The sequence below is a fragment of the Oncorhynchus masou genome, chromosome 32 (assembly GCF_036934945.1).
Source record: "Oncorhynchus masou masou isolate Uvic2021 chromosome 32, UVic_Omas_1.1, whole genome shotgun sequence".
NCBI classification, from domain to species: Eukaryota; Metazoa; Chordata; class Actinopteri; order Salmoniformes; family Salmonidae; genus Oncorhynchus; species Oncorhynchus masou.
The window spans coordinates 62271540-62293404 of NC_088243.1; the positions used below are offsets into that span (position 1 = coordinate 62271540).

Genomic DNA, 21865 nt, shown 5'->3' on the forward strand with positions numbered 1-21865 from the left:
TAGCTGACATGTATAGTGTTGAGTCATCAGCATACATATACACACTGGCCTTACTCAAAGCCAGTGGCATGTCATTAAAGATTGAAAAAAGCAAGGGGCCTAAACAGCTACCCTGGGGAATTCCTGCTTCTACCTGGATTATGTTTGAGAGGTTTCCATTAAAGAACACCCTCTGTGTTCTGTTAGACAAGTACCTCTTTATCCACATTATAGCAGGGGGGTGTAAAGCCATAACACATACGTTTTTACAGCTGCAGACTATGACTGATAATGTCAAAACCTGCACTGAAGTCTCTAACAAGACAGCCCCCGCAATCATTTTATCATCAATTTCTCTCAGCCAAACATCAGTCATTTGTGTAAGTGCCATGCTTGTTGAGTGTCATTCCCTATATGTGTGCTGAAAGTCTGTGTTGAGCACTTGTTGGCTGCTTTTCCTTCACTCTAAGGTCCATCTCATCCCAAACCATCTCAATTGGGTTGAGCTCTGATGATTGTGGAGGTCTGGTCATCTGATACAGCACTACATCACTCTCCTTCTTGGTAAAATATCCCTTACACAGCCTGGAGGTGTGTTGGGTCATTGTCCTGTTGAAAAACAAATACTAGTCCCACTAAGAGCTAACCAGATGGGATGGTGTATTCCTGAAGAATGCTGGTTAAGTGTGCCTTGAATTCTAAATAAATCACAGACAGTGTCACCAGTAAAGCACCATCACACCTCCTCCTCTATGCTTCACAGTGGGAACCACATATGCAGAGATCATCCGTTCACCTACTCTGTGATATCTCACAAAAACATGTCGGTTAGGACACATTAGACCAAAGGACAGATTTCCACCGGTTTAATGTCCATTGTTCATGTTTCTAGACCCAAGCAAGTATCTTCTTCTTATTAGAGTCCTTTAGTAGTGGTTTCTTTGCTGCAATTTGACCATTAAGGCCTGATTCACGCAGTCTCTTCTGAACAGTTGATGTTAGATGTGTCTGTTACTTGAACTCTGTGAAGCATTTATTTGGGCTGCAATTTCTGAGACTGGTAACTCTAATGAACTTATCCTCTGCAGCAGAGGTAACTCTGGGTCTTCCTTTCTTGTGGGTGTCCTCATGAGAGCCAGTTTCATCATAGTGCTTGATGGTTTTTGCGACTGCACTTGAAGAAACTTTCAAAGTTCTTGAAATGTTCTGCATTAACTGACCTTCATGCCTTAAAGGAATGTTGGAATGTCATTCCTCTTTCCTTATTTGAGCTGTTCTTGCCATAATATGGTCTTGGTCTTTTACCAAACAGGGCTATCTTCTGTATACCACCCCTACCTTGTCACAACACAACTGATTGGCTCAAACACATTAAGAAGGAAAGAAATTCCACAAATGGACTTTTAACAAGGCACACCTGTTAATTGAAATGTATTCCAGAATCCTCATGAAGCTGGTTGAGAGAATGCCAAGAGTGTGCAAAGTTGTCATTAAGGCAAAGGGTGGCTACTTGGAAGAATCTCAAATATAAAATATATTTTGATTTATTTAACACTTTTTTGCTTACTACATGATTCAATGTGTTATTTCATAGTTTTGATGTGTTCACGTTTATTATACAATGTAGAAAACAACACAAATGAAGAAAAACCCTTGAATGAGTAGGTGTGTCCAAACTTTTGATTGATACTGTATAAATTATATATATATATATATTATTTATTTTTTATTATAATTTCTTTTTATGAAAACGTGACATGGATGTCAGCCCATAGGCCTGTGAAATAAAACATAATAATATCTGTTATACTAATCTATAATGAGCCTTGGCTGATCAGTGGGCAACGGCCGCCTCCTCCACCAAGATGGGGCAGCCCGATTTTACGATGGGCTGAGCTCCAGTCGTGTAAACTCACGTTCAAAATCAAACGCGGCATCAGCAAAGAGACCTGCTCCGACTGTCATCAGTTACGCAGCCAAGATCATGGATCTTAAAAAACGTAAACTGTTCCTATAAACATAGAAATAACACATTCTATATTGTTACCTCAATCAAAAGTGTACAACATTGGGCAGCTAAAACCATGATTTGGTAAACCAGTAAGTGCATTATTCTCATGATTCCTGTAATGAAAGTGTGTGCCTGCTGCTGTAATGAGCGAGCCACTCTCCTTTCCCCCATGCACTCAAGAGAAAAATGTGTTCTGATCGTATATAATTAAAATATGCAATTGTGGAAAAAAACACAGCTTTGGAGGCATCGTCCACTTGTCGCTGTTGAAGAGGAGGGACTTAGATTCATGTAGGTATTACACTGAACAAAAATATAAACAGGATTATGTAAAGTGTTTGTCTCATATTTCATGAACTGAAATGAAAAATCCCAGAAATGTTCCATATGCACAAAAATATAATTTCTCTCAAATTGTGCACACATTTGTTTACATCCCTGTTAGTGAGCATTTCTCCTTTGCCAAGATAATCATCCACCTGATAGGTGTGGAATATCAAGAAGCTCATTAAACAGCATGGTCTTTACACAGGTGCACCTTGTGCTGGGGACAATTAAAGCACACTCTAAAATGTGCAGTTTTGTCACTCAACAGCACAATGCCACAGATGTCTCAAGTTTTGAGGGAGCGTGCAATTGGCATGCTGACTGCAGGAATGTCCACTAGAGTTGATGCCTGAGAATTGAATGTTAATTTCTCTACCATAAGCTGCCTCCAACGTTGGTTCTCAATCAGAAACAACGATTGACAGCTGCCTCTGATTGGGAACCATACCAAACATAGAAACCCAACACCTAGACATACACCATAGAATACCCACCCACATCACACCCTGACCAAACGAAAAATATAAACATACAAAGCAATCTAGGGTCAGGGCGTGACAGGATCATTGAACAAGCATGGGAAACAGTGTTTAAACCCTTAACAATGAAGATCTGTGAAGTTATTTGGATTTTTACTAATTATCTTTGAAAAATAGGGTACTGAAAAAGGGACGTTTGTTTTTTTGCTGAGTTTATTCAGAACTCGTGACTTTTTCCACATTATGTTACAGTCTTATTCTAAAATTGATGGTGCAAGGTTTCCTCCAGATGTAAGACTTGGCATTCAGACCAGTGAGTTCAATCTTGGTTTCATCAGACCAGAGAATCTTGTTTCTCATGGTCAGAGTCCTTTAGGTGCATTTTGGCAAACTCCAAGTGGGCTGTCATGTGCCTTTTACTGAGGAGTGGCTTCTGTCTGGCCACTCTACCATAAAGGCCTGATTGGTGTTGTGTTGCAGAGATGGTTGTCCTTTTGGAAGGTTCTCCCGTCTCCATAGAGGAACTCTGGAGCTCTGTCAGAGTGACCATCGGGTTCTTAGTCACCTCCCTGACCAAGGCCCTTCTCCCCCGATTGATCAGTTTGGCCGAGTGGCCAGCTCTAGGATGAGTGTTTCCAAACTTCTTCCATTTAAGAATGATGGAGGCCACTGTGTTCTTGGGGACCTTCAATGCTGCCGACATTTTTGGTACCCTTCCCCAGATCTGTGCCTTGACACAATCCTTTCTCGGAACTCTACGGACAATTCCTTCGACCTCATGGCTTGGTTTTTGCACTGACATGCACTGTCAGCTGTGGGACCTTACATAGACAGATGTGTGCCTTTCAAAATCATGTCCAATCAAATTAATTTACCACAGGTGGACTCAAACCAAGTCATAGAAACATCTCAAGGATGATCAATGGAAACAGGATGCACCTGAGCTCAATTTCAAATCTCATAGTAAACAGTCTGAATACTTATGTAAATAAGGTATATCAGTTTTTGTAGTGTAGAAAAAAGTAAAAATAGTAAATATAAAGAAAAACCTGTGAATGAGTAGGTGTCCAAAGATTTGACTGGTACTGTATATATTTATTTATTTACACCTTTCAAAATCTTCCTTGACCCAAATTTTGGTCAGTAGTGGAGAATCGCTGGATGAAAGCATTCTGTGGGCTACTTTTCATGTTAGGATACTTCAGGTAGGCCTACCCTCCAAATTCAGAATGTAAACAATACCACAAACATACACAAGGACATTGAATGTAAAATATGTAGCATTGCATAACCAAACAAAAACCTGTAAGAGGCAAGACATGATAAACTCCACACACAAACATATCAGTGACAATAGTGTGGAGGCAAACCACCACAACACCCATAGGGGGAGCCAAAGGATCTGGAGGAGCAGGGAGAGTAGAGACACGAGTGTCCAGATCACTCTTGGCAGAAAGAGACCATCATGCTGGGTAACCTTGAAGAGAAACAAAGATAGGATTATGGAACAACCAAGACATACTTCCATTCTTTTGTTATTTTCGTTCTCTCTCAACCCAACACACACAGTGTAACACAACAACAAAAAAGGTGTTTTATACTGCTCTGGACTGAATGTGGTATGTTGCTGGAGAGGGGACCAAACCTGGTTTGGGAGGTCTGAAGGGCGGATTTCCAGCTGCATCCGATAATCTTCGTCTGCGATCTTCCAAAGGAAGTACACTTTTACTGGGGAAAGAGTAAGAAGAACAGATTGAAGAGCACAGTCAGTACTGTGCTCTTACATCTACATAATAATTGATCTATCTTTCCATTTGTATATTTCCCCCAACTGTTTAAATACTATTCTTCGCTGTGGGGAGTATTGGAAACTATCATATCTTTGGTATTGGTTATTGTGTACTCACAGAGGGCAATAATTGTTAGGAGTATGATCATCAGCTGTAACCAGCTCACACCAGACGTCTGATAGGAAAGAGGGAGAAGTTCAGCAAACTACTGTTGGATACCAACATTTAAGAATTATTCATTGGAATTTTCATACAAATAAAATAAACCTGACTTTCAAGGCAACTCTCTCTGTCACATAACACCAGATATTCTTGAGTCCCATATATAAAGAAAGAGCAACCAAAGGTTTGGTGTCACCTCAGACCCGGACTCACCTCAGAGGCCCCTGTAACACTTTTACCCTCAGTCCTCTGTTGATGTTTGCGGAATGTGTTGGCAATGTTAGCCAGCCTATAGTTTCTGACGATATCACTGTTGTCTGTGAATTCTCTTCGACATTCAGGACAGCTGTAATTGTTGTGGCACCTCATGCTGTGGATGCAGGACAGGCAGTAGCTATGTCCACATGGGAACTGGTGGGGATCATTTAGTATCTCATAGCAGATAAGACAAGTCAACTCCGGCAGAACACTGTCCATTTTGACAGAGTCAAGTATCTAATCCAACACCGACTTTAACACTTCACACAGCAATTTGACAGAGAAAAGACAAACATAAAGAAGCAAGAGCAACTACTGCAAGCAGTCTTAAAAAACGAAAGCAAAAGGAAAGTTATTGAGTTATTTCCTGTGTGGGAGTGGCCTGTGTGCGCCTGTGTGTATGTGTGTGTGTGTGTGTTTCGGATTTAAGCAGATTCCAAGTCAACCTAATACAGGGACGGGCAACTTTTATGAGGGTGCAATCATGTCATTTTCATGAGAAGGGAATGCAAAACGCAATAATTATTTATTAACTTTGTCCAATGAACGCTGAAATGTGTCACGTTCTGACCTTTATTTCCTTTGTTTTGTATTTATTTAGTATGGTCAGGGCGTGAGTTGGGTGGGCAGTCTATGTTTGATTTTCTATGATTTGGGATTTCTATGTTTCGGCCTAGTATGGTTCTCAATCAGAGGCAGGTATCATTAGTTGTCTCTGATTGAGAATCATACTTAGGTAGCCTGGGTTGCACTGTTTGTTTGTGGGTGATTGTCTATGTTGATGGCTTGTTTCAGCGCAGCTCGCATTAGCTTCACGGTTGTTATTTTGTTTACTGGTTTTTGTATAGTGTTTCTGTGTTCAGTTCTTTCTTTAATTAAAACATTCAACATGAACACATATCACGCCGCATTTTGGTCCTCCGATCCTTCTCGCCTCTCCTCTTCAGATGAAGAGGAGGACGACCGTGACAGAATGCTTAAGTTACAAATGTTTAACAAGCACTACAATGTATTATTCTAGACATGATCAGAGGGAGAGAGAAAGCATAGCCTGAAAGGCCATGCCCCAAGAGTCCCTGGGGAGGAGAGAGACAGAAAGAGAGAGAGAGTATATCTCACCAGTGTCAGGAGCCAAATAGAAAGAGAGAATTAATCTACGAGCATTTAATAGGCATCTGACCTGTTTGGATTCAAAATCTGACTTGTTGACTAATGGCATTACTACTGAGTTAATCCGTTTTGCATGGGCTGCATCTCAATCGGTGGAAAGTGGCAGAGCGACAGCACTGCTTGTCAGACGAGGAGACATCACAAAAATCGGTCTTCTCGCGAAAAAGTATGTAGCATCTGACCGGTTTGGCCTACAAAACTAATATAATTCTATGGAAAGATGAGACTCTCATGAACAAGATGATCTTCTCCGTTTTGCTCCACGTCCCCCACAAGCCCCACGGGACTTGTCGGTACCGCCAACGTGCCAACTTCTGTCTGTAGCGTCTGAACCGTTTGGGCTACCAAGTACACTGAACTAAAATATAAACACAACATGGAAAGTGTTGGTCCCATGTTTCATGAGCTGAAATGAATTCTCAGAAATGTTTTATACACACAAAAAGCTTATTTATGTCAAATTTGTGCACAAATTTGTTTACATCCTTATTGCACAGGTGCACCTTGTGCTGGGGACAATAAAGGGCCAGTTTAAAATGTGCAGTTTTGTCACACAACACAATACCACAGATGTCTCAGGTTGAGGGAGCATGCAATTGTCATGCTGACTGCAATAATGTCCACCAGAGCTATTGCCAGAGAATTTAATATTAATATCTCTACCATCATTTTAGAGAATTTGGCAGTACGACCAACCGGACTCACAATCGCAGACCACGTGTAACCACTCCAGCCCAGGACCTCCACATCCAGCTTCTTCATCTGGGGAATGGTCTGAGATCAGCCACCCGGACAGCTGATGAAACTGTGGGATTGCTCTACCAAAACATTTCTGCACAAACTGTCAGAAACCGTCTCATGGAAGCTCATCTGCGTGCTCGTTGTCCTCACCAGGGTCTTGACCTGACTGCAGTTTGGCGTCATAATCTATTTCAGTAGGCAAAAGTTCACCTTCAATGGCCACTGGCAACTGTACCAGGCAGATGGCATTGTGTAGGCGAGAGGTTTGCTGATATCAACGTTGTGAACAGAGTGCCCCATGGTGGCGGTGGGGTTATGGTATGGACAGGCTTAACCTATGAACAACAAACACAATTGCATTTTATCAATGGCAATTTGAATGCACAGAAATACAGGGATGAGCCCGAGGCCCATTGTCGTGCCATTCATCCGCCGCCGCCACCACCTCATGTTTCAGCATGATAATACATGTCACAAGGAAATGTACACAACTCCTGGAAGCTGAAAAGGTCGCAATTCCTCCATGGCCTGCATACTCACCAGACATGTCACGGATTGAGCATGTTTGGGGAGTTACATTTTTTTATTCCTTCCTATATATTTATATGAACAAAATTATGTGGACACCTGCTCGTCGAACATCTCATTCCAAAGTCATATGCATTCATATGGAGTTGGTCCCCCCTTTGCTGCTATTACAACCTCCACTCTTTTGGGAAGGCTTTCCACTAGATGTTGGAACATTGCTGCCGGGACTTGCATCCATTCAGTCACAAGAGCATTAGTGAGGTTGGGCGCTGATGTTGGGCGAATAGGCCTGGCTCGCAGTCGACGTTCCAATTCACCACAAAGGTGTTCGATGGGGATGAGGTCAGGGCTCTGTGCAAACCACAGAGCCCTGACTAAGGGGCCTAGCCCATGTTCTTTCACACCGATCACACAAAACATTTCTGTTTGGACCTCGCTTTGTGTACGGGGGAATTGTCATGCTGAAACAGGATAGGGCCTTCCCCAAACTGTTGTCACAAAGTTGGAAGCACAGAATTGTCTAGAATGTCATTGTATGCGGCAGCGTTAAGATTTCCCTGCACTGGAACTAAGGGGCCTAGCCCGAACCATGAAAAACAGCCCCAGACCATTATTCATCCTCCACCAAACATTACAGTTCGCACCAGGATTGAGGCAGGTAGCGTTCTTCTGGCATTCGTCAAACCCAGATTTGTCTGTCGGACTGCCAAGCCTGACGCTTGGCATTGCGCATGGTGATCTTAGGCTTTTGCGCGGCTGCTCGGCCATGGAAATCCATTTCATGAAGCTACGAGCTTCAGCACTCGTCGGTCCCGTTCTGTGATCTTGTGTGGCCTACCACTTTGCGCCCAAGCCGTTGTTGCTCCAAAATGTTTCCACTTCGCAATAACAGCACTTACAGTTGACAAGGGCAGCTCCAGCAGGACGAAAACTTTACGAACTAACTTGTTGGAAAGGTGGCATCCTATGACAGTGCTATATTGAAAGTCACTGAGCTCTTCAGTAAGGCCATTCTACTGCCAATGTTTGTGTATGGAGATTACATGGCTGTGTGCTCAATGTTATACACCTGTCAGCAATGGATGTGGCTGAAATAGCCGAATCCACTCATTTTAAGGGGTGTCCATATACTTTTGTTTATATAGTGTCTTTCCTTGATATGAGAGACAATTCAAAACCTTGTTCTTTATGAATACAATTTTTTTACTTGCGGTTTTGCCATTAATTAACGTGTTATTCAATTACATTTTTTATATATTTTATTTTATACCTACAGGTGTCCTAAAATTACAAATCAAATCGCTAAATGATACACGGTATGGCCATTTAAAAACAATTCCAAATGTTAGTTTAGTTGAACCCCCTCGCAAAGGCTAGACGGTGTGGCTAGATGGTATGGCTAGACGGTACACTGTCCCTCTCTCAGCACATATCAAAGCTGCAGGCTAAAGTTAAATCTAGACTTGGTTTCCTCTATCGTAATCGCTCCTCTTTCACCCCAGCTGCCAAACTAACCCTGATTCAGATGACCATCCTACCCGTGCTAGATTACGGAGACATAATTTATAGATCGGCAGGTAAAGGTGCTCTCGGAGTGCCAAGACGTTCTTTACCATTTGGCCATCAGATTTGCCACCAATGCTCCTTATAGGACACATCACTGCACTCTACACTCCTCTGTAAACTGGTCATCTCTGTATACCCGTCGCAATACCCTCTGGTTGATGCTTATTTATTAAACCCTCTTAGGTCTCAGTCTTCCCTGTCTGAGATATCTACTTCAGCCCTCATGCTCCACATACAACCCCCATTCTGCCAGTCACATTCTGCTAAAGGTCCCCAAAGCACACACATCCTTGGGTCGCTCCTCTTTTCAGTTCGCTGCAGCTAGCGACTGGAATGAGCTGCATCAAGCACTCAAACTGGACAGTTTTATCTCCATCTCTTCATTCAAAGACTCAATCATGGACACTCTTACTGACAGTTGTGTCTGCTTTGTGTGATGTACACACTGTACATAGGTTTTTCCATTTTTCTTTTCTATTGTGTTATTGACTCGACGTTTGTTTATGTGTAACTCTGTGTTGTTGTTTTTGTCGCACTGCTTTTCTTTATCTTGGACAGGTCGCAGTTGTAAATGAGAACTTGTTCTCAACTGGCCTACCTGGTTAAATTAAGGTTTAAGAAAATAAAAAATTAATTAAAAGGCTTAGACTTTTCGGGGTTAACTTCCAATCAGATACAGTATCAGACCTCCAGGATGTAAAGACAACAGGACCTCTGCTACCCAGACGTGTGACAAAAATGGATGTTGGAGAGATAATGCAGCATTCCTGAGACAACACAAAGGAAAACCTTCCATACAGTTGATAAGAGTCACTTCGGAGGTTGGTCACAGTATCTAGTCATGTGAAGGTTGCAGTTGTGCCAGTTCCAGGTCTAAAGTGCTAAAGGACGCCCTAGTACCTCGAGGTTCTACTTTACACTCTGTAAATCACTGCACTGCTTCCTCATTCCCTAAGTTCAACCAGCCTTATACTGACCAAGGACTGAGGGAGAGAGAAGACGATAAGCTAAGTCAATGACTCACACAGACAGATAAAACAACACTAAATGTTCTGAGGTAATTAGATCAAGTGGTGGACAGAGCCACAGGGATCTGGATCTATATGTATAGTGGTTTAAACTTAAGTCGAACTTAAAGTTTATGTGTACTGAACTGGGCTAAACAACACAGAGTTGAGCTAAGCAGGACCAGGACAAAGTGGAAACATGACAACAACCACTAGACGGGTTTACAAGAGGAGGGAGACCATCACAGCCCTTCCTCTGTATTACTCAGGACAGCTGCTGAAGAAATACACTGGAGAGAAGGTAACGAACAGGAGACAGAGAATGGGGGATAGGCCAATAAGGACTGGCAGAGAGAAAATTACAGAGTGACCCTTACGAAAATAAAGTCAAAAAATTGATATATTTAACATCACGTAATACATGTAAATGCAATTAGCATTTTTGTAATGCCTGACAATATTCCTGAAATGCAAGGCTATGGCATCTAGTCTACCTGGTGGCCAAAGTGGTTCCTAATGCAGCTTCTTCAATTACTCTTTACGTATTGATCAATGGAGATATGAATTTAAATGTTTTATTTAACCTTTATTTAACTATGCAATTCAGTTAAGAACAAAAATCTTATTTACAATGAGGCTACCAGAAAGCAAAAGGCCTCCTGCGGGTACGGGTGTCACGCCCTGACCTTAGAGAGCCGTTTTATTTCTCTATTTGGTTAGGTCAGGGTGTGAGTTGGGGTGGGCATTCTATGTTATCTGTTTCTTTGTTTTTGGCCGAGTGTGGTTCCCAATCAGAGGCAGCTGTCCATCGTTGTCTCGGATTGGGAATCATACTTAGGCAGTCTTTTTTCCCTCTTTCATTTGTAGGATCTTATTTTTGCATTGGTTGTTATTTTGCCCTGCAGAACGTCACGTTCGTATTTTGTTTTGTTGTTGTCGGCGTTCATTATAAAATAAATAGAATGAACACGTGTCACGCTGCGCTTTGGTCCACTTCTTCCCTTGATGATCGTGACAACGGGGGCTTGGATTAAAAAGAAAAAAGAAATAAAAAATATCGGACAAAACACACATCACGACAAGAGAGACTCTACAACACTACATAAAAAGAGACCTAAGACAACAACATAGCATGGCAGCAACACATGAAAACACAGCATGGTAGCAACACAACACGACAACAACATGGTAGCAACACAACATGTCAGCAGCACAACATGGTAGCAGCACAAAAATAATGTACAAACATTATTGGGCACAGACAACAATACATCACACAAAGCAGCCAGAACTGTCAGTAAGAGTGTCCATGATTAAATCGTTGAAGGAAGAGATTGAGATAAAACTGTCCAGTTTGAGTGTTTGTTGCAGCTCGTTCCTGCGCTAGCTGCAGAGAACTGAAAAGAGGAGCGACCCAGGGATGTGTGTGCTTTGGGGACCTTTAGCAGAATGTGACTGGCAGAACGGGTGTTGTATGTGGAGGATAAGGGCAGCAGTAGGTATCTTAGATAGGGGGGAATGAACCCTAAGAGTATTTTATAAATAAGCATCAACCAGTGGAGATAATTGTTTTGCCCACCAAACAAAACTTTGGCAGTGATATAATTTAAATTGTACATTTTGGGGGGGGATTTCAACTAATTTAAAGATTCTGTCATAAAGAGCACATGTTTAACTTCATAAAAAACATCTTGAGAGGAGAAAAAATACAATAGTAAGTGCCTCTCTTCAGCTTAACGAAGTAATGAAATTGGGCATTAGGCTGTTTAAAATATATATATAAATAAATATTTTTATGGATTTAAACATGAACTATACATTGTACAACACTTCACAATAAAGTGCCTTCAGAAAGTATTCACACCAGTTGACTTTTTCCACATTTTTCTTTGTTGCGAATTGGGATTAAAATGGATTTGATTGTTTCTTTTTTCAACGATATACACAAAGTACTCTGTCAAAGTGGGAAAAAAAATTGCATTTTTTGAAAAAGATTAATGAAAATTAAAACACAAATATATGCTGATTAGATAACTATTCAACCCCCTCGGTCAATACATGCAAGATCACCTTTTGCCAGTGATTACAGAAAAAAAAGTATTTCTCCAGAGCTTTGCACACCTGGATTGTACAATGCTTGTCAATTATCATTTTTACACTCTTCAAGCTCTATCAAGATGGTTGTTGATCATTACTAGACAGCCATTTTCAAGTCTTTCCATAGATTTTCAAGCCGATTTAAGTCCGAACTGTAACTAGGCCACACAGGAACATTTAATGTCGTCTTGGTAAGCAACTCCAGTGTATATTTGGCCCTGAATTTAACTTCTTGTCCTGCTGTCTCCCAGTGTTGGAAAGCAGACTGAACAAGGTTTTCCTCTAGAAATTTGCATGTGCTTAGCTCTATTCCATTTATTTTTATCAACAACAAAAAACTCCCTAGTCCTTGACGATGACGAGCATATCCATAACATCCTTGAAAATATGAAGACTGATACTCAGTGATGTGTTGTGTTGGATTTGCCCTAAACAACACTTTCTATTCAGGACAAAAAGTTAATTTCTTTGACATTTTTTGGCAGTATTACTTTAGTGCCTTATTGCAAACAGGATGCATGTTTTTGATTTTTTAAATTCTGTACAAACTTCCTCCTTTTCACTCTGTTGATTAGGTTAGTAGTGTGGAGTAGCTACAATATGGTTGAGCCATCCTCAGTTTTCTCTTATCACAGCCATTAAACTGTGTAACTGTTGGCCTAATGGTGAAATCACTGAGCGGTTTCCTTCTTCTCCGGCAACTGAGTTAGGAAGGACACCTGTATCTTTGTAGTGACTGGGTGTATTGATACACCATCCAGAGTGTAATTCATAACTTCACCATGCTCAACTGGATATTCAGTGTCTGTTTTTTTTACACATCTACCAGTAGGTGCCTTCTTCTTTGCGAAGCATTGGACAACCTCCCTGGTCTTTCTGGTGAATCTGTGCTTGAAATTCACTACCTGGCTGATGTGTGGGGTACAGAGATGGGGCAATGATTTAAAAAAAATGTTAATCGATATTATTGCACACAGAGTGAGTCCATGCAACTTATGTGACTTGTTAAGAAAATGTTTACGTTTGGATGTATTTAGTCTTCCATAACAAAGGAGTTAAATAGTTATTGTGGCAGGTAGCCTAGTGGTTAGAGCGTTGGGCCAGTAACCAAAAGAGTTGCCAGATCGAATCCCTGAGCTGACAAGGTATAAATCTGTCTTTCTGCCCTCAGCTGAACAAGGCAGTTAACCCACTGTTCCTAGGCTGTCATTGTAAACAAGAATTTGTTCTTAACTGAATTGCCTAGTTACATTTTTTTTATAGACTCAAGATATTTCAGCTTTAAATGTGTATAAATTTCAACAACAAAAAATATCAATTTAAATTCAGGCTGCAGGCTAAAGTTAAATAGCCACACCGTCTAACTTTTTCCACAACAAAGTGTGGAAAAAGTTAAGGGGTGCGAATACTTTCTGAAGGCACTGTATTTCAAAGTGTAGGTCTAGGTTTTGTGCATCCAATGAGCGGTATGATACGGCCCTACAGTGTTGGGTTAGCAGTGTTACGGTGCGTTAGTAACCAAGTGAGAAGTGGGAATTTACCACATCTGGGAAAAATCCACTTGGGCGGCCCTCCAACTGGTAATTACTAGTTAAATCAGCCATGAATCCTCATGACAGGGAGAATGGAAGGTTGTTGTGTATTACAGGGAGGGGCAATTGAATGCAAGTTTCACAAAAAAAATGAACAATTTCTAGCCTGTCTATCTATGCGTGACAGGTCACACATCCTGGGTGTTATGCTGTACCTGCTCAGTTTTTCCCCACAAAACACCAGAAAATGGCCTAAAAGAGTAGAACCAGCTTACCTGGTTTTATACTATGATTTCACTATTAGATGTTCAATGTTTCTTTTGAAATAAATGTTTAAAAAGGAATAGTTTCACCATATTAAAATGAGAGTTCAGTTCACATAACATAACAGGGTTGACCTTCAAATGAGGGACAGAAGTAAATGAATCATTAATCACCTAATCTTTCATAAATAACTTTGTCAAAGCAACAAAATAACTAGGGTTTTACAGTGATAGTGAAAACTTGGACACATATATTCATTCAATGTTTTTTCTTTATTCTTACTATTTTCTACATTGTGATTACATCGATACTATGAAATCATTTACAAATTTTAACCTGGCCAAGATAAAGCAAAGCAGTTTGACACATACAACAACACAGATTTACACATGGAATAAACAAACATGCAGACAATAATACAGTAGAAAAAGTCTATATACAGTGTGTGCAAATAAGGTAAGATAAGGGAGTTAAGGCAATAAATAGGCCATGGTGGTGAAGTAATTACAATATAGCAATTAAACACTGGAGTGATAGATGTGCAAAAGATGAATGTGCAAGTATAGATACTGGGATGTAAAGGAGATAGATAAATAAATAAAAATACAGTATGGGGATGCGGTAGTTGGATGGGCTATTTACAGATGGGCTATGTACAGGTGCATTGATCTGTGAGCTGCTCTGACAGCTGGTGCTTAAAGCTAGTGAGGGAGATACTCTCCAGCTTCAGTGATTTTTGCAGTTTGTTCCAGTCATTTGCAGTGGAGAACTGGAAGGAATGGTGGCCAAAGGAAGAATCGGCTTTGGGGGTGACCAGTGAGATATACCTGCTGGAGCGCGTGCTACGGGTGGGTGCTGCTATGGTAACCAGTGAGCTGAGAAAAGGTGGGGCTTTACCTAGCAGAGACCTGTAGATGACCTGGAGCCAGTGGGTTTGGCGACGAGTATGAAGCGAGGGCCAGCCAACGAGATTAGTGTATGGGGCTTTGGTGACAAAACGGATGGCACTGTGATAGACTGCATCCAGTTTGTTGAGTAGAGTGTCGGAGGCTATTTTGTAAATGACATCGCCGATATCGAGGATTGGTAGGATGGTCAGTTTTACGATGGTATGTTTGGCAGCATGAGTGAAGGATGCTTTGTTGCGAATTAGGAAGCCGATTCTAGATTTAATTTTGGATTGGAGATGCTTAATGTGAGTCTGGAAGGAGAGTTTACAGTCTAATCAGACACCTAGGTATTTGTAGTTGTCCACATATTCTATGTCAGAACTGTCCAAAGTAGTGATGCTGGACGGGTGGGCAGGTGTGGGCAGCGATCAGTTGAAGAGCATGCATTTCGTTTAACTTGCATTTAAGAGCAGTTGGAGGCCACGGAAGGAGAGCTGTATGGCATTGAAGCTCATCTGGAGGTCAGTTAACGCAGTGTCCAAAGAAGGGCCAGATATACACAGAATGGTGTCGTTTGCATAGAGGTGGATCAGAGAATCACCAGCAGCAAGAGCGACATCAATGATGTATACAGAGAAAAGTGTCGGCCCAAGAATTGAACCCTGTGGCACCCCCATAGAGACTGCCAGAGGTCCGGACAACAGGCCCTCCGATTTGACACACTGAACTCTATCAGAGAAGTAGTTGGTAAACCAGGCGAGGCAGTCATCTGAGAAACCAAAGCTGTTGAGCCTGCCGATAAGAATGTGGTGATTGACAGAGTCGAAAGCCTTGGCCAGGTCGATGAATATGGTTGCACAGTACTGTCTCTTATCAATGGTGGTTATGATATCGTTTAGGACCTTGAGCGTGGCTGAGGTACACCCATGACCAGCTCTGAAACCAGATTGCATAGTGGAGAAGGTACGGTGGGATTCAAAATGGTCGGTAATCTGTTTGTTAACTTGGCTTTCGAAGACCTTAGAAGGCAGGGTAGGATAGATACAGGTCTGTAGCAGTTTGGGTCTAGAGTGTCTCCCCCTTTGAAGAGGGGGATGACCGCAACAGCTTTCCAATCTCAGACGATACGAAAGAGAGGTTGAACAGGTTAGTAATAGGGGTTGCAACAATTTTGTCAGATAATTTTAGAAAGAGAATGTCCAGATTGTCTAGCATGGCTAATTTGTAGGGGTCCAGATTTTGCAGCTCTTTCAGAACATCAGCTATCTGGATTTGGGTGAAGGAAAAATGGGGAGGCTTGGGCGAGATGCTGTGGGTGGTGCAGGTCTGTTGACCGGGGTAGGGGTAACCAGGTGGAAAGCATGGCCAGCCGTTGAAAAATGCTTATTGAAATTCTCAATTATAATGGATTTATCAGTGGTGACAGTGTTGCCTAGCCTCAGTGCAGTGGGCAGCTGGGAGGAGGTGTTCTTATTCTTCATGGACTTTAATGTCCCAGAACCGTTTTGAGTTTGTGCTAGAGGATGCAAATTTCTGTTTGCAAAATATAGTCTTAGCTTTCCTAATTGCCTGTGTACTGTATATTGGTTCCTAACTTCCCTGAAAAGTTAATGCCAATGATGTACGCCACAGGATGTTTTTGTGCTGGTCAAGGGCAGTCAGGTCTGGAGTGAACCAAGGGCTATATCTGTTCCTGGTTCCTGTTCCTGGTTCTACATTTTTTGAATGGGGCATGCTTATTTAAGATGGTGAGGAAGGTCCTCTACTGACGGGATGAGATCAATATCCTTCCAGGATACCCGGAAGGAAAGGCCTGCTCGCTGAAGTGTTTTAGGGAGCGTTTGACAGTGCTGAGCACTGCGGTTTCCTTCACTCTGCGGTCTAGCTCATCCCAAACCATCTCAATTGGGTTGAGGTTGGGTGATTGTGAAAGGCAGGTCATCTGATGCAGCACCATCACTCTCCTTCTTGGTCAAATAGCCCTTACACCGCCTGGAGATGTGTTGGGTCATTGTCCTGTTGAAAAACAAATGGTAATCCCACTAAGCGCAAACCAGATGTGATGGCGTATCGCTGCTGAATGCTGTGGTAGCCTTGTTAAGTGTGCCTTGAATTCTAAATAAATCACAGACAGTGTCACCAGCAAAGCACCCCGCACCATCACACCTCCTCCTCCATGCTTCCCGGTATGAACCACACATGCGGAGATCATCCATTCACCTACTCTGCATCTCACAAAGACACAGTGGTTGGAACCAAAAAATCTCAAATTTGGACTCATCAGACCAAATGACAGATTTCCACCAGTCTAATGTCCATTGCTTGTGTTTCTTGACCCAAGCAAGTCTCTTCTTATTATTGGTGTCCTTTAGTAGTGGTTTCTTTTCAGCAATTCGACCATGAAGGCCTGATTCACTCATTCTTCTGAACAGTTGATGTTGAGATGTGTCTGTTACTTGAACACTGTGAAGCTGTATATAGACTTTTGTTTCTACTGTGTTATTAACTGTACGTTTGTTTATTCCATGTGTAACTCTATGTTGTTGTTTGTGTCGCACTGCTTTGCTTTATCTTGGCCAGGTCGCAGTTGTAAATGAGAGCTTGTTCTCAACTATCTTACCTGGTTAAATAAAGGTGAAATAAAAAATAAATACAAATAAATAAATAAAAGCATTTATTTGGACTGCAATCTGAGTTGCAGTTAACTCTAATGAACGTATCCTCTGTAGCAGAGGTAACTCTGGGTCTTCCTTTCCTGTGGCGGTCCCCGTGAGAGCCAGTTTCATCATAGCGCTTGATGGTTTTTGCGACTACACTTGAAGAAACTTCTTCAAAGTTCTTGAAATGTTCCTGATTGACTGACCTTCATGTCTTAAAGTAATGATGGACTATCCTTTCTCTTTGATTATTTGAGCTGTTCTTGCCATAATATGGACTTGGTCTTTCACCAAATAAGGCTATCTTCTGTACACCACCCCTACCTTGTCACAACATAGCTGATTGGCTCAAATGCATAAAAGAAGGAAATCAATTCCACAAATGAACTTTTAAACTTCTTAGGGCTGAAATCCCGTTAACGGGATCGATATGACAACAGCCAGTGAGAGTGCAGGGCGTAAAATTCAAAACAACAGAACTCTCATAATTAAAATTCCTCAAACATACAAGTACCTAATACCATTTTAAAGGTAATCTTGTTGTCAATCCCACCACAGTGTCCGATTTCAAATAGGCTTTACAGCAAAAGCACCACAAACAATTATGTTAGGTCAGAGCCAAGCCACAGAAAAACATAGCCATTTTTCCACCCAAAGATAGGAGTCACAAAAAGCAGAAATAGAGATAAAATGAATCACTAACCTTTGATGATCTTCATCAGATGACACTCATAGGACTTCATGTTACACAATGCATGTATGTTTTGTTTGATAAAGTTCATATATAAAAAAATCTCAGTATACATCGGGCGCTTTATGTTCAGTAGTTCCAAAAACATCCAGTGATTTTGCAGAGCCACATCAATTTACAAAAAAAACTCATTATAAATGTTGAGTGAAAAGTGTTCTGCATGGAATTAAATATATACTTCTCCTTAATGCAACCGCTGTGTCAGATTTCAAAAAAGCTTTACGGAAAAAGCAAACCATGCAATTATCTGAGTACGGCCCCCCGACAACAAATACATATATCCGTCATGTTGGAGTCAACAGAAGTCAGAAATAACATTATAAATATTCAGTTACCTTTGATGATCTTCATTAGAATGCACTCCCAGGAATCCCAGTTCCACAATAAATGTTTGATTTGTTCGATAATGTCCATCATTTATGTCCAAATAGCTACTTGTGTTAGCGCGTTTGGTAAACAAATCAAAACTCACGAAGCACGTTCACTAGTTGCAGACAAAATGTCAAAAATCTTCAGAAAAGCAAAGGAACGTGAGATACCTCTCATGTGAAATGTGCGTGACCAGCATGTGACTGCTGGCAGACCTCTGACTCATTCAGCCCCCCTTCATAGTAGAAGCATCAATCAAGTTTCTAAAGACGGTTGACATCTAGTGGAAGCCTTAGGAAGTGCAAGATGACCAATATCCCACTGTATCTTCTATAGGGGCTAAGTTGAAAATCGACCAACCTCAGATTTCCCACTTCCTGGTTGGACTTTTTCTCAGGTTTTTGCCTGCCATATGAGTTCTGTTCTACTCACAGACATAATTCAAATAGTTTAAGAAACTTCAGAGTGTTTTCTATTCAAATATACTAATAATATGCATATATTAGCAACTGGGACTGAGGAGCAGGCAGTTTACTCTGGGCACCTCAGTCATACTGCCCCCCAGCCATAAGAAGTGTTTAACAAGACACACCTGTTAATTGAAATGCATTCAAGGTGACTACCTTCTGCAGCTGGTTGAGAGAATGCCAAGAGCGTACAAAGCTGTCATAGACACAAAGTGTGGCAACTTTGAAGAATCTCAAAGATAAAATATATTTTGATTTGTTTAACACTTTTTTTTGGTTACAACATGATTCCATATGTGTCATTTCACAGTATTGATGTCTTCAGTATTATTCTACAATGTAGAACCTTTTGACTGGTAAAGTATACTTATCAAAGTAAATCAATTCATTTGGGCATGTTTCTGCAAGTGTAGAGCAATGGACTTCATGTTGAATCTGGTTTGGCCTTTTCCAGGAATTTAAGAACTTTTATGCAGAGCTCCGTGGATCAACACTCTTTCTGTACACAGACGAGATGCATGACACAGTAAGAGAATAGCTGCACTCATCTAATCTCTTGGTTGTATTGTATCAAGTTTTTTAATCTATCTATGGCTTGACTAATCAGATACGTAATTCCCTATCAGTATTCAGAGAAACTGGACCTTCAGATGTTGAAGTCGATGGATTCTCCTTATCAAAACAACAGGTCAACCATCTACACTCTCACCCTGACCAATGAGGAAGTGCAGCTAAAGGTCATTTATGTTACATTCAGTCAAGTTATTTCCACTCCTAATCAGAACGTGTTACTGGCAAATAGCCATAAAGTGGTTGCACAATCCTGCAGATTTACGAGACAGGTATCTGTTGATATCTGATCTAGGTGGATAACCCCAACACAGGAGAGGAGTGGAGAGGCTTCATCATGACTGTGGCCACTGTATGTAACACACACATACATATTGGGCTGTCAGGGTTAAATACTCATTCGGACTCATTTTTCTGAGAGTTAAGTAAGAACAGAGAACTTCTAGATTAAACTAAAGAGCAAAGTAAATATAAGCTTGCAATTTCTTTGACGATGTGCCCTGTAGAAGGAGATCCCCAGTAAACTGCAGCTGCTCCCAGGTCAGATGCTGAGGCTGGAAGAGGTTTTGTCTGAGGAGAAGAAGAGACAGGCCCCACGTCCTCCCCTGCCTTACACCACCTACCAGATCCATCCCTCCTCAGACGACACATATGACGATGCCCTCTCTGGAACCCCCCTGTGAGAATTGCCATTTCTATTCATTATCTTGATACAAAATGTATTTCTATCTCGTCTCCTCTCACCCTCCTTTTCTTCTCCTCTCTCCAGCTGTTTCTTTCCTGTGTCTCGACAGAAGGCAGAGATGATGTTGAAGGAGAACACAGAGTACGGCAGCATCATTCTCCGCCCCTCGACTGACAACACTAACTATGCCATCACCTTGAGACAGGACTACCCCAGGTCTTGAACTTAAACATCTCACCCCTGACCTTTAACACTGAACTCCAACACCCTGTAACTTACAGGCCTCAAGTTTCTCCCCCCTTCACTAAACAAGCCTTTATTGACAACAGCACCCTAGCCCTATCATACAACAGTGTCTCTGGTTGAGGGAGTAGAGAGGAACCGAGTACTCTTGAGATTTACCAGACTCTATCTTTCAGTGGCCCAGTGATGAAGAACTACAAAGTGCTTTCCATAGACACAGGCTTCGTCATTGAACTAGATGCCCCGGTGAGTCCTGCTCCTGCAGCCTGATTCCTGTACTGAATGTCTGACTCTCATCCCATGGGCTCAAAACACAGCACTGATATGAGACGACACTCTGTATATGCTTAGTGTCTTGACAGCCTTTCAAGTTAGTCTGATATCTGCTTTTGATAGGAGGTAACATCCTAATGTCTGTCCGTTTCATCAGGTGACTGTCCCTTCCCTGGGGGCAGTGCTAGATCACATCCTGAAGGCAACAGAGTTCCGTCTGCACCCATACCTGGTTCCCCAGACCTACGACACCTGCATTGGTGAGAGAGCGTCACAACACCACAAATAAGTTGGCTCACCACTGAAGGCTAAACGTATCCCCATAACAATCATATCATTACTCCTGTATCGTACAAGGTGTGTAACTTGTGACCTGTGCCAATCAGATTTGCCACTTGCATTGCCCTGTTTTCCACCCAAAACGGTCCCCCGGGCGAGAGTGGCACCGATGATCCACACAAAGTCCCCGAAAGGGAGCACCCCTCCCTCCTTTCCCAAACTCCCAATCAAAGACACAGATACAGGAAACGAATATCAAGACGCAGATGATTAAACCCAGGTGTGTGGGTCACAATCAACTTCAGAGCATCAGTGTGTTTACAATAGACGTGGGTGCAGTCTCAGGCTTGTAAGTTCTCTTCAGTCCGTCTACTCTGTTTGTCTCTCCAGACCCCAGACCTGAAGACCTGAATTAGGAGCTCCGCACAGCATTACCGAAAGGGGATGAAACAGACCTACACAGGGGAACAGTTCACACACTACACAAAAATCACACACACACACACAGAGCAACAATGTCATGAATGAACACACTTGATCTATAGCATCTAGCAAGTTTTTATTTCTCTGTGGTTTTGTACCCAAATGTGACGTTGGCGAGGAAACATCCTGTCAATCATCCTTGTAAAGATGTGTACACTATAGTAAATGCACTTTTATTTGAGCTCATGCTTGGCTCCAGTTAAAAATTTGCCAATGAGATGTAGATTTGAAATAATACAATGGTGCATAAAGATTACTACTGGCCTAGATATCTGAATTGTCCGCTT

General features: G+C 41.7%; 2 protein-coding genes across 4 annotated transcripts; one reads left to right on the forward strand and one right to left on the reverse strand.

Annotated features, from left to right (window-relative positions):
- Positions 1 to 3876: 3876 nt before the first annotated feature.
- LOC135527064 (uncharacterized) lies at positions 3877 to 5358 on the reverse strand. Its single transcript, XM_064955715.1, has 4 exons — positions 4962 to 5358; positions 4704 to 4761; positions 4442 to 4524; positions 3877 to 4273 (listed from the first exon to the last, which is right to left on the reverse strand). The coding sequence occupies exons 1-4, from the start codon at positions 5223 to 5225 to the stop codon at positions 3998 to 4000; spliced, it is 681 nt and encodes a 226-aa protein (XP_064811787.1). The 5' UTR covers positions 5226 to 5358; the 3' UTR covers positions 3877 to 3997.
- Positions 5359 to 9942: 4584 nt separating this feature from the next.
- On the forward strand, positions 9943 to 21847 carry LOC135526399 (signal-transducing adaptor protein 1-like). 3 transcript variants are annotated; one of them, XM_064954742.1, is made up of 10 exons: positions 9944 to 10319; positions 19500 to 19571; positions 19672 to 19782; positions 19911 to 19967; positions 20122 to 20294; positions 20385 to 20516; positions 20720 to 20789; positions 20974 to 21076; positions 21203 to 21375; positions 21486 to 21847. In XM_064954742.1, exons 1-9 carry the CDS (start codon positions 10218 to 10220, stop codon positions 21367 to 21369), a joined length of 987 nt encoding a protein of 328 aa, XP_064810814.1. In that variant the 5' UTR covers positions 9944 to 10217; the 3' UTR covers positions 21370 to 21375; positions 21486 to 21847. The 3 variants fall into 3 exon arrangements, with proteins under 3 accessions (XP_064810815.1, XP_064810816.1, XP_064810814.1); XM_064954743.1 differs by lacking the exon at positions 21203 to 21375 and having other exon boundaries at positions 9943 to 10319; XM_064954744.1 differs by lacking the exons at positions 19500 to 19571; positions 19672 to 19782; positions 19911 to 19967 and having other exon boundaries at positions 9943 to 10319.
- Positions 21848 to 21865: the final 18 nt, after the last annotated feature.

What these genes read in the sequence shown, in the direction of transcription:
- LOC135527064 (XM_064955715.1), bottom strand. Translation starts at nt 5,225, where the DNA reads ATGGACAGTGTTCTGCCGGAGTTGACTTGTCTTATCTGCTATGAGATA. An exon ending in CCTAACAATTATTGCCCTCT is followed by an intron (nt 4,525 to 4,703) that starts GTGAGTACACAA and finishes CTCTTTCCCCAG; the next exon opens with TAAAAGTGTACTTCCTTTGG. An exon ending in CTTCAGACCTCCCAAACCAG is followed by an intron (nt 4,274 to 4,441) that starts GTTTGGTCCCCT and finishes TTTCTCTTCAAG; the next exon opens with GTTACCCAGCATGATGGTCT.
- LOC135526399 (XM_064954742.1), top strand. Translation starts at nt 10,218, where the DNA reads ATGACAACAACCACTAGACGGGTTTACAAGAGGAGGGAGACCATCACA. An exon ending in CAGACGAGATGCATGACACA is followed by an intron (nt 19,572 to 19,671) that starts GTAAGAGAATAG and finishes ATTCCCTATCAG; the next exon opens with TATTCAGAGAAACTGGACCT. An exon ending in TCATTGAACTAGATGCCCCG is followed by an intron (nt 20,790 to 20,973) that starts GTGAGTCCTGCT and finishes CCGTTTCATCAG; the next exon opens with GTGACTGTCCCTTCCCTGGG.